This window comes from Drosophila gunungcola, chromosome 3R (genome assembly GCF_025200985.1).
Source record: "Drosophila gunungcola strain Sukarami chromosome 3R, Dgunungcola_SK_2, whole genome shotgun sequence".
Classification (NCBI taxonomy): Eukaryota; Metazoa; Arthropoda; class Insecta; order Diptera; family Drosophilidae; genus Drosophila; species Drosophila gunungcola.
Genome location: NC_069139.1, coordinates 3,291,570 through 3,306,898, shown reverse-complemented (window position 1 = coordinate 3,306,898; position 15,329 = coordinate 3,291,570). Strand labels below are relative to the sequence as shown.

Genomic DNA, 15,329 nt, shown 5'->3' with positions numbered 1-15,329 from the left:
TGATTTCATAAAAAAAAGAAGGATTGGGGAATTTAATAATGGCGTGGGATATTTTGTATGATTTTATTTCCCATCTAGTAATGCTAAGAAAACCATACCAAATATGGCCATTAAAATGTTGTAGTTTTTGTGATAATTTATTTGTTTAGCAAACTGGGTTAATACAGTTTTGATCCTAATAATTATAATGGGCCCCCAACTAAGTTCAAACAAAGAGGTGTAAATAGAACATGAGTTATATAATATCATATCTTTAAAGGATTTAGTTAAATAATAGCGTGAAAAAATTTTGTATAATTTAATGTCCCATCTACTTATGTTACAAAAACATTTCTGAACAAGAAAATTTCACCATGACTTCACAATTTAAAATAAGGATTGACTAAAAGCGCGGGATATAATTCAATTTTTATAACTTAATGCTACAAAAATCATTCCACTAAAATTGTTAATTTTTTTGAGTTATTAACGTATTTTGCAAACTGCTTATATACAATTCTAATCATCACAATTTTAATGGGTTATAACCTTAGTAATTTTTGATTTCAGGTGTGGATTTATCATGACTTCAGATCATGAAGATATTTTTGCGATATATTTTTTTATTTTGCCAACTGCTTAAATACTTTTGTAGTTCTTAAAAATTTTAATTGATAGAGTAGAAATAAGAAAACTTATGCCTTTGCCACATCTTTCGGCATTTGAAGTTGAAAGGAAGATTTGCATTCCGGGCACATCCTCCGAAGCCGATTCTCGGTCGAAATTGTATCAAAGCAATTGGTTCTTCGACCATCCTTGTGGCTCTAACTTTATTTATGAGTCAATGACGTCGCCTGCAACTTCCTGTGACGTGACAATACCCCCGGGCACTTGCCACTTGCCACAAAGCGAAAGCGAGAGGCGCCAAATGAAAACACGTGACGCGCGGGCCATCGTTGGGCAACAAAGCTCCAGCTTTTGAGTTATGGCCAAACGCAATGGTGTACCCCAAACAAAAGGAGGAGCAGTCCACTCCAATCCACTCCACTCCCGACCACCGGATACCAAGCCACCGGCCACGTTTGCATTTCAATTGACTTTCCGTGAGCTTCGCCTTCCACGTCCACGTCCACGTCCTTGTCCACTTCCACTTCCATTTCCATTTCCAAGTCCTTGTCGTCTTCCTCGTCGTTTTGCTCGCCGCATCTCTGCATTTTTCACGATAAAATCATAAATCAGCGCTGAATCAGGTAAATAAAAATAATGCTCAAACTCTGTATGCAAATTGAACCGAGAGTCGGAGCAGCGGAGACTTATTCGCCGAGATTTGACTGTGCAAAAATATGATAAAACTTGAGTCAGTCAAAAAACTTTCCGACTGTGGCCAAAAACTTCACTTTGCTTATGCGAATGAGGTTGATGGTGGTGGTGGTTTTTGGATGGCCAAGATTCTGAATAATATTGTTGAAGACAACGCTAGAGTTTTTGTAAAAACTTTTCACCGTTTGCAGAAGGGCTGGGCTGGAGGTAATTGGAAATAGCTCAGCAATCAGGCTATGTTAATTAGCCAGCGCACTAAAGGGCATACCAAATGATTCGGAACGAGGAGGAGCAAACGAAATGGGAATATCCCAAAACAGACTAGTGCAAAACTTGAGTTCAATGAATTGCAGAAGATAAAAAGGAAAGAGTAATTTTAAAATCTGATTATCGAGGAAAACTCAATGAGAGTTTATGAACCTTTTCTAAGACCTTTCCCTAATAAGTCTTCCATTGTTAATAAATCTTGAAACCTTGAAAGGGAGATTCCCTTTAACCAGAAATAAATGTTTCATTAAAATTTTTAATGGTTTACTTTACTTTAAAAATATGGGAAGTTCAGTATTAAGTCCCACTTATTAAAACTAAACTTTCAGTTTTTTTTGTGTGTATGCTAGATATACATTTTTCAATTTTAAGGAAAGTTAAACACGCAAAAACAACGACTAAAAAAACCTTGTTGACTGGTGTAATTGGCGTTCAGTGCAACCACAACACAGGCACACTCAGTTCAGATTGAACTGCGCTTTATTACTTCAAAAATGCGGCATTTGGCCAATGCTCAAAGGGTTAAATCGAGTGTGTATATCGGGTATCGAGTATAGAGTACCGAGTATGGAGTATCCAGGCCAAGCGTTGATGATGCATCGCTGGCCAATTATACGGCTTTGAGGGCATCGTTCCGTACTGGTCCGCTCCTCAGGCGTCGACTCGTTAAGTATCCGCAAAGCATGCAATCTCTGCCAGTTGCTGGAATTCGGCTTTTGTGGCAGACAAAACTGCATTCGAATCGTTGCGGTTACGGCTGCTTTGGCCGCTCTGCATGTGAATGTGGATGTGGATGCCATGGCAATCTACTGGATGCCATTGCAAAGGCGTCATCTTAAAGTAGACCCAGTTTATTAATTAACACAACCCGGCCATGCTCAGATTTGGGCTTTGCATCCTGAGTCCTGCATTCTGCGTGCTGAATCTTTGCCAACATGCCTGACCGCACTTGTTTCGATTCGTATTCCTATGCATATTGAAGTGCGATTGCCTGGCTTTGAGGTACCTGCACCTCCTGCATCAATTATGGGCATTTCAAAACTGTTTGTAACCATTTTCCAACTGTTGGGCTGACTAAACAAAAGCCTCGCCAATCCCATCACCAGCTGCTGGCCCCATGGAAACCGTTTTCCAAAGCCTATTGAGAGCCCCTGTGCTTATCTTCACCGGACAGGTCAAGGGCCAAAAGGTGTCGATTCGGCGTCAGGTGTTGGCATGGGTTTTCAAATTTACAAGGCTGCTTATATGGAGCCCAAAAAAACATTAATAAACCTGAACGCAGTCACATTATACTTAAGCATATTTACTATGTTCATCAATGCAATGTACCAGACACAAAGAAAAGGATGTTTCTTCGTTTTCACAACCATTTCATCCATAACTGACAACAAGAGCATTTTAATTAGAAAATAGTTATACATTGAAATGAACATAATGTTTTAAGAAACATTCGTTTTTTTTGGCAAGCCACTTACTGCGCCAAAAATTAAATCAGAATGTTTAATTTTAATAATAAAATATAAACTAATTTCAGCATTAAAGTATTATTATTAATTCAGTACTAAATAATATAACCCCTATTGAGAAATTTTGTATACCCAATAGTTTAAAATTTATGTAACAATTGTTTAGTTTCTATGACAATTTTTTGGGTGTACAGCGTTCTTTATTTAAAGTCCAATTACTTTGCATAAGAATATTTAAGAATTCCCCCTAGATTTTGGCATATGCACTAGATGGCTCGTTTTGGAATGGGGCTGGGTCCCTATTGGCGCAAGATAGTAACTATATTGCACTAATTGTGGGGTATGGCCCCAAGGAGCCTGGGACCCAGGAGCCAGCCCCTCCTTGCATTTGGCTTCGTTCTCAAAGGCACGCCCCGCATCATTTAAAAGTTATTAAGCACAAATGCAAACAGAGGAAGGCTGCCTTCGAGTTTGTCTCCACGCCATGGTTCTGTTTATCAAACTCGTGTGACGTAGATAAATATGCAGTGGGTGCATGCGCGAGGGGGTGGAGGGTGGAGTCCTGGCAGGATTCAGGCGGAAACGTTGCTACGCAAACAGAGACACTTACAGAAAGGACACACACATACGCACATTTGCAGAGTGAAGTCAATAAATTCTCATTTCGCTGAATGCGTGGAATATTTCACCTGCAAACAAAGTGTGCTATTCGCAATACTCTGCTCTGCTCTCCGCAGACGCAATAATAAATACAAATAAAAACATGACGCATAAAGATTACAGCCACCGCAAGCCAATGTGGTAGCGAAAGGAGCCAACTCATCCAGGATACCAACATCCACATCCAAATTCACATCCACAGCCCATCCCTACACACACACACTCTCAATCCAATCTATATTAAGTATACGCAACGTTTGAACCATGCATTTTAATGATGTCTCCGTTGCCCCTGGCTCGTCACCTAATCTTTCGCCCTGGCGAAACTCCTAACCCCTAACCCACATTCCATCCTGCTGTGACGACGTAAATGTTCATTTATTTTAATTAGTATTGAGCTGGGTAGTCCTCGCACTGGCGGCTTCGATAGATCAAGGTAGCCAGGATGTGCCGTGCCCCACTGAGCCAATATCGCCAAACATTTTCTACACAAGGAGAAAAAAAGGAGATGGGTGGAAGGGGTTAGTCTGACTAATTGAGATTTTTGTAAATATTGCTGTATTTATTTTGATAGCTTTTTATGCATTCCGCGTAATTGTGATACAAAATCTAGGCAATTAGATGGAAAACCAACTACAATAACACGTGCTCGTACTTTCAAAATGTAGAGATCCTTTTTTACCGCGACACCTAAAAAAAAAAGTATTCTTTCTCAAAAATAATTTTTTTTAAGACCAAAATAAGAAAAGTGTTATTCTAAATTCAAATATTTATAATCAAATTTTTGTTTTAATTTAAAAATATGTTATGCCAGAATCCTGTTGAGATATATTTTTATTTAAACTATCTGGCAGCCCTGTTATTCGAAAGGCTTTGCACGTTTGCAATTTTTGGTAATTATCGATACAACCCATCGATATCACGCCACAAGTGTCATCACTAAACAACTTTAAAGCACGTTTTTTAAAAGGTAGAAATACGTAATAAGAATTTTTAGCCATGGCAGAGCAGGAGAATAATCCAATTGAGCAGGAAAAGAACCAAGAGGATCATGATGAAAATATGCCTGAATCTGTGGATGATGTGCCGTCCGTATTGGCAGCTCTTTCCTTGATCAGAATTCAAGAGAAGCAAATGGACCTTAATGATAATAATACTTCTGACAGTCAAACCGCATGGGAAACGGTGAGTTCTAGAGAGACAAATCTCGAAAATATAAATGTTTTTAAAATTTATTAACGTATTTCACCAGATCGAGTTAACAGAGACGTCTCAAATTTCTGAAGGCGCCATAGATGATATACCAACTTCAGGGGATCTTTCGGCTCAGATGAAGATTCCAGGCATCTGCGAGGAGAATAAGAACGATGTCCCAATTGTACAGAAGAGTACACCCACCAAATTGATCCAGAAGATTCCAGAGACTCCACCGATTGTGCCTAATCCCAAAGAGGATTTTCTGGAGGAGATTTCCGAAGGCGCCATAGAGCATATACCAAATTCAGGAGATCTTTCGACTCAGGAGAAGATTCCAGACATTTGCGAGGAGAATAAGAACGATGTCCCAATTGTACAGAAAAGTACACCTACCAAATTGGTCCAGAAGATTCCAGAGACTCCACCGATTGAGCCTAATCCCAAAGAGGATTTTCTGGAGGAGATTTCCGAAGGCGCCATAGAGCATATACCAAATTCAGGAGATCTTTCGACTCAGGAGAAGATTCCAGACATTTGCGAGGAGAATAAGAACGATGTCCCAATTGTACAGAAAAGTACACTCACCAAATTGATGCAGAAGATTCCAGAGACTCCACCGATTGTGCCTAATCCCAAAGAGGATTTTCTGGAGGAGATATCTGAAGGCGCCATAGAGCATATACCAAATTCAGGAGATCTTTCGACACAGGCGAAGATTCCAGACATCTGCAAGGAGGATAACGACGATGTCCCAATTGTACAGGGAGGTACACCCTTCAAATTGATCCAGGAGATTCCAAAGACTCCAGCGATTGTGCCTAATCCCAAAGAGGATCTTTTGGAGGAGATTTCTGAAGGCGCCATAGAGCATATACCAACTTCAGGAGATCTTTCGACACAGGCGAAGATTCCAGACATCTGCAAGGAGGATAACGACGATGTCCCAATTGTACAGGGAGGTACACCCTTCAAATTGATCCAGGAGATTCCAAAGACTCCAGCGATTGTGCCTAATCCCAAAGAGGATATTATGGAGGAGATTTCTGAAGGCGCCATAGAGCATATACCAACTTCAGGAGATCTTTCGACTCAGGAGAAGATTCCAGACATTTGCGAGGAGAATAAGAACGATGTCCCAATTGTACAGAAAAGTACACTCCCCAAATTGATCCAGAAGATTCCAGAGACTCCACCGATTGTGCCTAGTCCCAAAGAGGATTTTCTGGAGGAGATTTCTGAAGGCGCCATAGAGCATATACCAAATTCAGGAGATCTTTCGACACAGGCGAAGATTCCAGACATCTGCAAGGAGGATAACGACGATGTCCCAATTGTACAGGGAGGTACACCCTTCAAATTGATCCAGGAGATTCCAAAGACTCCAGCGATTGTGCCTAATCCCAAAGAGGATCTTTTGGAGGAGATTTCTGAAGGCGCCATAGAGCATATACCAACTTCAGGAGATCTTTCGACTCAGGAGAAGATTCCAGACATTTGCGAGGAGAATAAGAACGATGTCCCTATTGTACAGAAAAGTACACTCCCCAAATTGATCCAGAAGATTCCAGAGACTCCACCGATTGTGCCTAATCCCAAAGAGGATCTTATGGAGACGATTTCTGAAGGCGCCATTGAGCATATACCAACTTCAGGAGATCTTTCGACTCAGGGGAAGATTCCAGACATCCTTGAGAAGGATAACGACGATGTCCCAAATTTGCAGAAAAGTACACCCTCCAAATTGCCGCACGAGATTTCAGAGACTCCAGCGATTGTACCTAATCCCAAAGAGGATTTTCTGGAGGAGATCCCAGCCCCAATATCTTTTTCCTTAGGCGAAAAGGACATGATCGAAAAAAAACAAGAGGAGAAGCTTATTGATCTGCCTTCTCCAGAGGTAAATAAATCCTCCAATGATATGTCCAGTGATCCCCTTTTGGAAAACATCGAAATTAACGATGATGTATACTACATACTAGGCGAAGATGACACCGTTCACCAGGGGCAATTGCTTAAATTTCGAAAATCAAGTAACTCAGATGTAGCTGACGAATACTATGTCCGCTATATGGGTGCAGGCAAAAAACCAGATGCCTGGGTGGACATACACCACATATCGGAAAAGGAGGAGGACTTTGGAGGACATTCGTCAGCCAAGAAGATGAAGTTGACTAACCTTCAAAGCGAGCAAGAGCTAAAAATCGATAAGAAAAAACAACAGGAAGCCGAGAATACGACAAAAAAGTACATTGAAAAAGTTCAATTTGGGCGTTACGAGATTGACACCTGGTACAGTAGTCCCTATCCTGGTAAGTTCGGCAAGGTGCCAATCCTCTACGTTTGTGAGTTTTGCCTGAAGTACATGAGCATGCGGAAAAGCTACGCCTATCATCTATATGAATGCAAGCAGAGGGCTCCGCCAGGATGCTTAATTTACCGAAAGGACGATATCTTTATCTACGAGGTGGATGGCAACAAGAATACCCTCTACTGCCAGTTTCTTTGCCTCTTGTCCAAGCTTTTCCTGGAATACAAGGGCTTGTTCTACGATCCCGCTCCTTTCTTCTTTTACATTATGTGTGTGAAGGATCAGGATGGCGAGCATATTGTGGGCTACTATGCCAGGGATAAGGACTCGGAGGAGAACTTCAATGTGGCCTGCCTGCTTGTTTTACCGCCATTCCAGCGAAAGGGCTATGGAAAGCTGCTGATCGCCTTGAGCTATGTGATCTCTCGCAGGGAGGGCTTCATTGGCGGTCCAGAGAAGCCACTATCGTTTTTGGGCCAACTTTGCTATCGCGGCTTTTGGTGCTACACCCTTCTCGAAGAGTTGAGTAACCACGCCTTAACGGAGAAGATTACCCTCAAGGAACTCAGCGAATCGACCGGTTTCTTAAAGGAGGACATCATCTACGCTCTGCAGGTTATGAAAATGATCAAGTACTTTGAAGGCGTCAACGTCATTTGCACTATGCCCAGCATAATCGAAGCTCGCCTCAAGCTGCCGCAGTTTAGGAAGCCTAGACTGGAACTCGATCCCAAGTGCCTCGCATGGAAGGCGGGCACCAACGCCAAGGATTAGTTTATAAATTTTAAAGAGTTTCTAGAATGAAAGTAATATACTATTTCATTGAGAAACGTAAAATAATATAACCATAAGTTGTAACTGTTAACATTATAAGTTTCTTATACTCTTAACATAGCATTAGAAGCTATGATATACATATAAATTTGAAATATAAAGTTTCACATGTATACAATTTATATAATATATGGTGATTAACTTAAAAAAAAACCCTCATAATTTACATCAGAAATCTGATTGTCATATAATTGAATTTTCCAGACTTTCTTATTTTTATTGTAAAACAATTGTACTTTTTTGAATTTAACTATCTTTTTTTTTAATTGTATACCAAATAAAAAATATTACCAATTTATTTAGGAAATTTTTCTTTGAAAAACCGAAACACAATATTGATATTTGCTGTTTACCTGTGACAGTCTATTAAAAACACATTAGCCAGATAACGAATTTCCAAGGCAAATGAAAAGTAGTTAAATCTTAAAAAAAAAAATGAAAAATCAATGACATCCCATGGAATTGATTTGTAAATCACATTTGATCGGCAGCGAACTTTGATTGCCCAACTTTGATGGCAGCAACGGGAATACCAGAATGCACTTTAAGTGAAGTCATCAAGGAGGAGCTTTGGCGGCAGTCGGTTGTTAGGCAATTTCAGAGCTGGCAAAGTTGACTTTTGCACTTGCACTCGCACAATTTTACTTAGCCCACAATCTCACTCCATTACGGCGACCACTCACTTTGCCGTGTTGACGGTGCCGAGTAAATATTTCCATTTATGGCCCTATACAGTTATTGAGGGGCTCCCGGGGGCTACTATTTGACCCGGAGACCCGTGCAACTGGCAACTGGGAAAGTCCCTGGCACGTTGCTAATGTGCATAGCCATTAAGTCAGGGCTGCGTGTTTTGTTTACGCAACGTCGTGCGCACCATAGCTTGGCAGGAGGTGCAGAGCTTCCAAGGGTTCCGTTCCTTCAACAATTGCTATTCGACTGTTGCATGATGCAAGTGTGGCTGACAGGTAACCAACCACCGGGAAAGGGCAACAGAAAATTACATTAAATCGGCAGTAGTGGGTGTTACACTAAGGAAAAAACCACAGATTCATTGGTTTTAAAAAGAATGGACTTGAAAGGGAGCCGAGTTTCAAATCTGCTCGTTGTCGATATTTCTTATTTTCCGAGCAAAAGTTCTTAAATTAAATAAGAACTCTACACAAACCATGCCAGTGTTGTACTTAAGTACAAGTAAAAATTCATGGAAACTAAAATAATTGGCTTAAAAAATTTATCAAAATTAGTAGATCAAAATTTCTTGCTACTAAATACACAAACTGTTTGTAAAAACAAATTAAAGAAAATCTTATGACTGGGATTCGAACCTAGTATCTCACGCTCTATAGATGGATGTCTGATTGAAGTGTTTTTATCAAACATGCGAAGATTTCTTTTTGTTTTAAGAATCAAAAGTTTTTTGATTCTCTGGCACAATTTTTTTTTATCAAAACATTTTTTATTATTCTTCCCATTCTTCTTTATTAATTTTCCCAGTGTTGTTGGGTGTTTTTTACCCTAACAACAACTAGTCAAGGAAACCAAACGCATAACCGGGGAAGTGGAATCAAAACAAGCAACATAAACATTTTAAACAACGCCACTATTATTCGACGTCTTTAAACGAGAATCAAAGTAAACCTGCTGTATATTTTCGTCAGGAACATGGAAGTAGTGGCTTTCATCAAACGTTGTTAACAAATTGTGTATACCTGTGTGGGCCAGAGGCAGCATTCGAAGGCGGCATTCATATTCGGTTTTTGGGTTGGCTGGCGTTGGAGTTGGCCATCGCGGTGGCTGCAGCCGCAACTGTTGTCCTGGGATACACAAAAGGATTTGCAGACGGCGCCCAACAGTAAATACGCTAGGCGGAAACGAAACCAGTTGAAATTGATTGAAAGAGCAACAAAAACGGAAAGTTGGGTGCGGCATCCAGAGAGAAGGTATTCTGGCAGGGGAAACCCTGCGAAATCAAGGCAAACGTTTGATGTGCAGCCGCGCGAAGACGCCGACGTGGCAGCCGAACAACCAAAAAAGAGAGCAAGTAAAGGAGCCACGCCACCGCCACCCACTTTGAAGGACCTATTCAAATAAGTGGTAGCCCAACCACAATGTCGCAAACCCAATTCGAATCCGCGACGGGAAGTGTTGATGCCCCGCCCGAAAACTTCAGCAATGATGAGCCGCGCGTTGTCTGGCTAAAGACGATTATTTCCAATCTGCTGGGTGTTTTCGAGCCCAAGTATGTGAATGCCACCATGAACTCAAACATGTCCGCCGTGGATGCTTTCTTTCGACGACGCTATGAAACCCAAAACGATCTGGACTTTGTGGTCCTCTTCGTTTGGCGCACCTTCTATGACAAGCTCATTGAAGAGGAGATAACGGTGCTGGAGGAGGTGCCACGCCCCCCGCCCACTGTGCCCGATAAGAAGGGCAAGGGCAAGAAGAAGGGCGGCGATGCCCGAATGGCAGGTGGCAAGTCCGCTGGAAAAGCTGCCGGAGCCGCAGGAGCAGCCGCAAAAGGACGCAAGAAGGCTGGACAGGATCAGGCAGCACCAGCCGCTGGTGGAGATCAGGAGCATGCCGAGGAGGCCAACACGGGTGGCGAGACCACCGATGCTGAAGTAGAAGGTGAACTGGAGGGTGAGGAGGAGGCAACAGTCGCCGGAAGCGGAAAGAGCTCAGCGCGATCCCGACGTAAGTTAAAATAAATTATTGAATATATAACCAGATACCCGGTACTATACCTAAATATGGTTTATTTTAGTTATATAAAATGTTTAAAAAATAAACAAAAAAACAACAATTGTAATTCCCATTAAATTTATTTCTGAATCATAAAATCATTTATTTAAATATCTAAATATCCGAACTATCCCTTTAATCCGAAAACAGCTATTGATTTCTAAGTTAGGCCTTTCTGTAAATCAAACGCTTTAGTTTTAATAAAACAAGCATTTTAAGGTACTTTAAAACTTTAATGAGAAATCGTTATAATTGGGTCTAAATTAAATATGTTTATTTATTTAAATAGTAAAAGGAAGGAAGATGTTATGTTTACATTTTGTGGGGATATAAAAGTATATAAATTTTATTTTAAATACCTGCGAGTGTCAGTTTTTCCATTCTTAGGTATTTTGCCTGGTTAAAGCATGCAATTACTTTTCTTTTTCCCCAACCACATTATACAAATTCCTAATAATAAATAATACTTTCAGCCAGCTCAGATACTGAAAACGGTAAATATGATGATGCATTGCGCGAGTTTCCTTTGTTTCTGTCCAAAAAGATTTTAATTTCAAAAGTTTTAGTTTTTCAGTTTTTTCCGCCTCCATTTCACCCGGTCTTCTCCATTCTGGCGATGCATAAATTTTATAGCCCGTCCAACTTGATATCAAACGAAAATCTTGGCCCACACTTTGATTCGCGCCGCCCACTTCACATCATAAATATTTAAGGGGCTCATTTTCGTTTCGCCGGTCTGAAAATTCATTTCTTTTGTAACTTTTAATTTGAATCGCCAGGCCAGGCATCCTACTCATTTGATTTTCCATTGCCTGGTGCAAAGATAAGAGAAGAGCAAAGTTTCGACGCCTCATTCATTGCATTTAAATGGAGGCGAGCACAACTTGCCACAATGCGAATTCCGCCTGCTGCACTTTGTTCCATCCCATCAATCTCAATCAGAATCGTAATCGCGGTGCTGCAGTCGCTTACTCGCTTTTGACACGCCCACTTTTGTGCCCCCAAACTAATGCACTTTTCCCTTCCTAAAACCCCTAAATTCCCACCCAAAGGATCCAAGAAAAAGAAGAAGCCCAGCTATGTCCCCGTCTACGTGGAAGTGAAGGTGAGCATTTGTTTGAACGAACCCTAATTGAAAGGCACAAGGAAGGGTGTCCAAATTGAAAATGACTTACCAACCTTTAAAATCGATGCGATAACACATAAAACTAGACAGTAAAGGTGCAAACAATTACAGAAACTGGTACCAGCGTACGTTAAGACGCCACAAATACACTGCCACTTCGGGAGGATGGAGTCTGAGGACCTGGATCCAAATATAAAATACACATACATATTGCGGAAGAACAGAAGAGAGATACGTGAGTAGAACCATAAAAGGAATTAAAATTAAGTTGAACAAAATTTAAAGAAAAATCAACAAGAACACCCATAAATAGCAATTAAAGCCTGCAAATAGCTTTTCGATATAAACAAAATTCAAAATAAAATAAAAGAGAGATATGTGAGTGGATTACTTAAAAAAAATAATACTTAAACAAAATCAAACAAAGATCCACAAACATCACCCATAAATAGAAGTTGACGCTTAAAAATAGGTATCCCAATATAGGCATTGCGGAGAATAGTAGAGATTTCCCTAAAAAAATTATTCAGCTGAAAAAAATGTTTAATTATAAAAAAAACACTTATTAAGAGCACTTAAATGTATACATTTAAATATACAAATAAAATAAAAATTTCAAAATAAATACTATATATTATAATTTTAACTAATAACTGAGTAGTTTTTTTTATGAAAAAACATTTTTTCAACTGAATAATAATATAAGTTTTAATTTGTAAAAAAAAGTTAAGGGATAAGCTGTTAAAAAATATTAAATTAATAGTTAGAATGGTCAACTATCAATTTCATATTTCTTGAGTAGTAGTTTTATAGTTTTACATAAATCAAACATTTTTAACACATAACTTTCTAAAATTAATGTCACGCTGTTTTTTGTGCTTGATGTCCTTTAATCCATTATTTTCGTCATCCTTATAATTTGTAAACTTCAATGTCCTTTCTCAATTTCAGCCTGGTTCGATGAGATACCGGCTTGCTTCGCACAAATGCCGCTGTACTTCCTGATTGGCACTGTCCGTGGGTCACTCATCAATTCGCTGCGCGATGACTTCAACTTGGTAAGCCTACGGAGCTCCGGAGCTCAAAACTCTGAGCCACCGCACATACCTTCCGCCGTAATCGGACATTAAAAGACGCATCACCACACCAAAATCACTCAAATTTGCACCCGATTCGCTCATTTCACACACCATAAAACGTTGTTCAATCAATCAGGGACTTTAAGAGCCGATTCTTCATTGTTTCAAGCCTTCGTCGTTGTCCTTTCGTCCTGCAGGCCGTTCGCTCTCCGACCGCAAAACAAAATGTTGTGACGAATTGTAATTAATTCCCGAAACAAGGCAGTCATCTATCAAAATGCCCGCTGTGCCGCAAGATTTTTCCGCTCGACTGCACCACTTGTTCCTCGAGTTGAGAGGATTTTGGGTGGTTCGATGGGTGGTTTGAATGGGTGGCTGGTTTGAATGGGTGGTTCCATCACGCCTACTGAACCGAGCCTTAAGCGTTGACCGCCAACGCAAATTGCTTCATCATAGCTCCGCAAAACGGGCTGCGGTTTCCATTAGGCTCTGCCACCCAAGACTTTCGGCCTTGCGAATTCTGCGGTCCACAAAATTCGAAAGAGGAATGGGCGCTGCTGGCCCCCTAATATTAGCTTTTGCATGAAAATAAATTGGAAAATTGTTGCCAGGAGAATCGGTTTTTTGCGGGAGGGCGAATCAATTAGAAAGTCCTACAATCCTATAGACCGCACTCCATCTTTGATTCCATTCACCATTCGCCATTCTCCATTGTACATGTGGATTTGTTTTTCTACCCAGGTCTACAAGAGCGCCATTCAATTTCAATTTCGCGAACCGACCACTGCGGATGGCCAGCAAATGGACAGTTATGAAGGGCAGCAAAACGGTGCCGGAGGAGGAGCATCCAGAGAAGCAGGAGGAGGTGGCGATGCCGGCGAGGATATATCCAGCGAGGCCAAGGAATCGGGACCGGGTCTATTGGAGCTATCCAAACCATCGGAATTTCGTTTGAGAGCGCTTAAACAACAAAAGTATTTAACTTTTAACAAAGGCACAGAGTGCGGCATTCGCTGCTCCGCTGGGCAAAAATCAGGGTCCCGAGTTTATTGGTTTCCAGCTGAAGTTGAGTGGAGTGGTGTGGAGTGGAGTGAAGCAGTGACTGTAGCTCCGATTGTGAATACTACTGGGTTGGCCTTCTTTCAGCCCATTTCTGGGAAAGCCTCTGTTTTTTTTTTTCGTGCAAATTTTTCTGTTTGCCTTTGTTTTGCGCTTATCGACGGTTACCATCGGCCACACAGTTGCCTTTTTTTCTGCACAGAACCCTTTTCGCACATAAATTACAGCGCATCCGATAAGAAATTTTTATTTTTAATCGGATTTCATGGTACCATCAACGGAACGGCGCCGTTCTCCGTTGTCTTCTGGCCATTTTCCATTTGTTTGGCAGGCAGGCAGGCAGCATTTATGGCACATCCTGGCGCGCCTCGCCTCATTCATCCTTGCATTGGCCTTTCATTGCCGTGCCGCCGCCTCGCGAATGCCACTTGACCGCCACAGTTAAATTTCTCCCCTTTCATTTTGGGTAGCCTATTTTTTTTTTTTTTTTTTTTTTTGTAACCAGGGAGATTAAAAAATGCCAACGCAGAGGGATTCCACATCCAGCATTCAGCATCCAGAATCCGGAGTTGGGTTCATGTCCATGCCCATGTCCAGCGGAGAAGCCTTTGTTAAGCTTTGTTTTCGGGCCGTTCTTGCATTTGTTGCTCATTTTGCTTATCGGCGAGCAGCCTTTCATCACGCTTTGTGTTAATTTTGCACACTGCTGGGCGGCCCGTTAATTGTGTTTGTTTGTTTGTTTATTTATTTGCCACTCCTTCCGATCCTTTACTGCAGGAAGAAAAAGGAGCAGGAGGCGGCGGCCAAAAAGGCGAAGGCCAAGAAACCGGACACAGAACCCACGGAAGAAGACGAAGAAAGCGACGCTCACAAAGTCGAGGCACAACTGTCGTCCTCCGAGGAAGAAGGTCAGTAGATACTCCTAGCTAAGGCCAACAAACTTTTATCAGTTTGAAGTATTTTTTTGTTAGAAGTATATTCAATTCTTTAGATGTCATTGCCATCGGAAAGAATGCACTTCGTTGACTTGGATTAGATTTCCAAATTTGTTTTTAAATGTATTGAAATTAAATCCCCATTGCTCATTATTATTATTAAAAAATATATATTGGGATAATACGTGGGATAAAACTTTGTTGAGTCAAATATTATGGTATATCATATTATGTTCTATTTCAGAAATATTTTTAAGACCAACGATCGGAAATACTTTTAGCTTAATAAAATTGTAATTTGCTTAATATGTGTTCCTTATGTTTTTACTTTTAGATAGTACATATCATAATTGT

The 15,329-nt window shown here is 40.7% G+C and overlaps 2 protein-coding genes across 2 annotated transcripts in view; both read left to right on the top strand.

Moving 5' to 3' along the window:
- The first annotated feature begins 4,685 nt into the window (after positions 1-4,685).
- Positions 4,686-8,023, top strand: LOC128266127 (uncharacterized). Its single transcript, XM_053002413.1, has 2 exons — positions 4,686-4,877; positions 4,945-8,023. Exons 1-2 carry the CDS (start codon positions 4,692-4,694, stop codon positions 7,969-7,971), a joined length of 3,213 nt encoding a protein of 1,070 aa, XP_052858373.1. The 5' UTR covers positions 4,686-4,691; the 3' UTR covers positions 7,972-8,023.
- A 1,628-nt stretch (positions 8,024-9,651) lies between these two features.
- Positions 9,652-15,329, top strand: part of LOC128266124 (dynein axonemal heavy chain 10) — a 40,727-nt gene continuing 35,049 nt past the window's right edge. Inside the window, exons 1-6 of the mRNA XM_053002408.1 lie at positions 9,652-10,728; positions 11,829-11,881; positions 12,014-12,137; positions 12,854-12,960; positions 13,723-13,955; positions 14,818-14,948. Coding sequence (XP_052858368.1) covers positions 10,140-10,728; positions 11,829-11,881; positions 12,014-12,137; positions 12,854-12,960; positions 13,723-13,955; positions 14,818-14,948 — 1,237 coding nt within the window. The 5' untranslated portion in view covers positions 9,652-10,139. The remainder of the gene's footprint in view (positions 10,729-11,828; positions 11,882-12,013; positions 12,138-12,853; positions 12,961-13,722; positions 13,956-14,817; positions 14,949-15,329) is intronic.

What these genes read in the sequence shown, in the direction of transcription:
- LOC128266127 (XM_053002413.1), top strand. Translation starts at nt 4,692, where the DNA reads ATGGCAGAGCAGGAGAATAATCCAATTGAGCAGGAAAAGAACCAAGAG. An exon ending in GTCAAACCGCATGGGAAACG is followed by an intron (nt 4,878 to 4,944) that starts GTGAGTTCTAGA and finishes GTATTTCACCAG; the next exon opens with ATCGAGTTAACAGAGACGTC.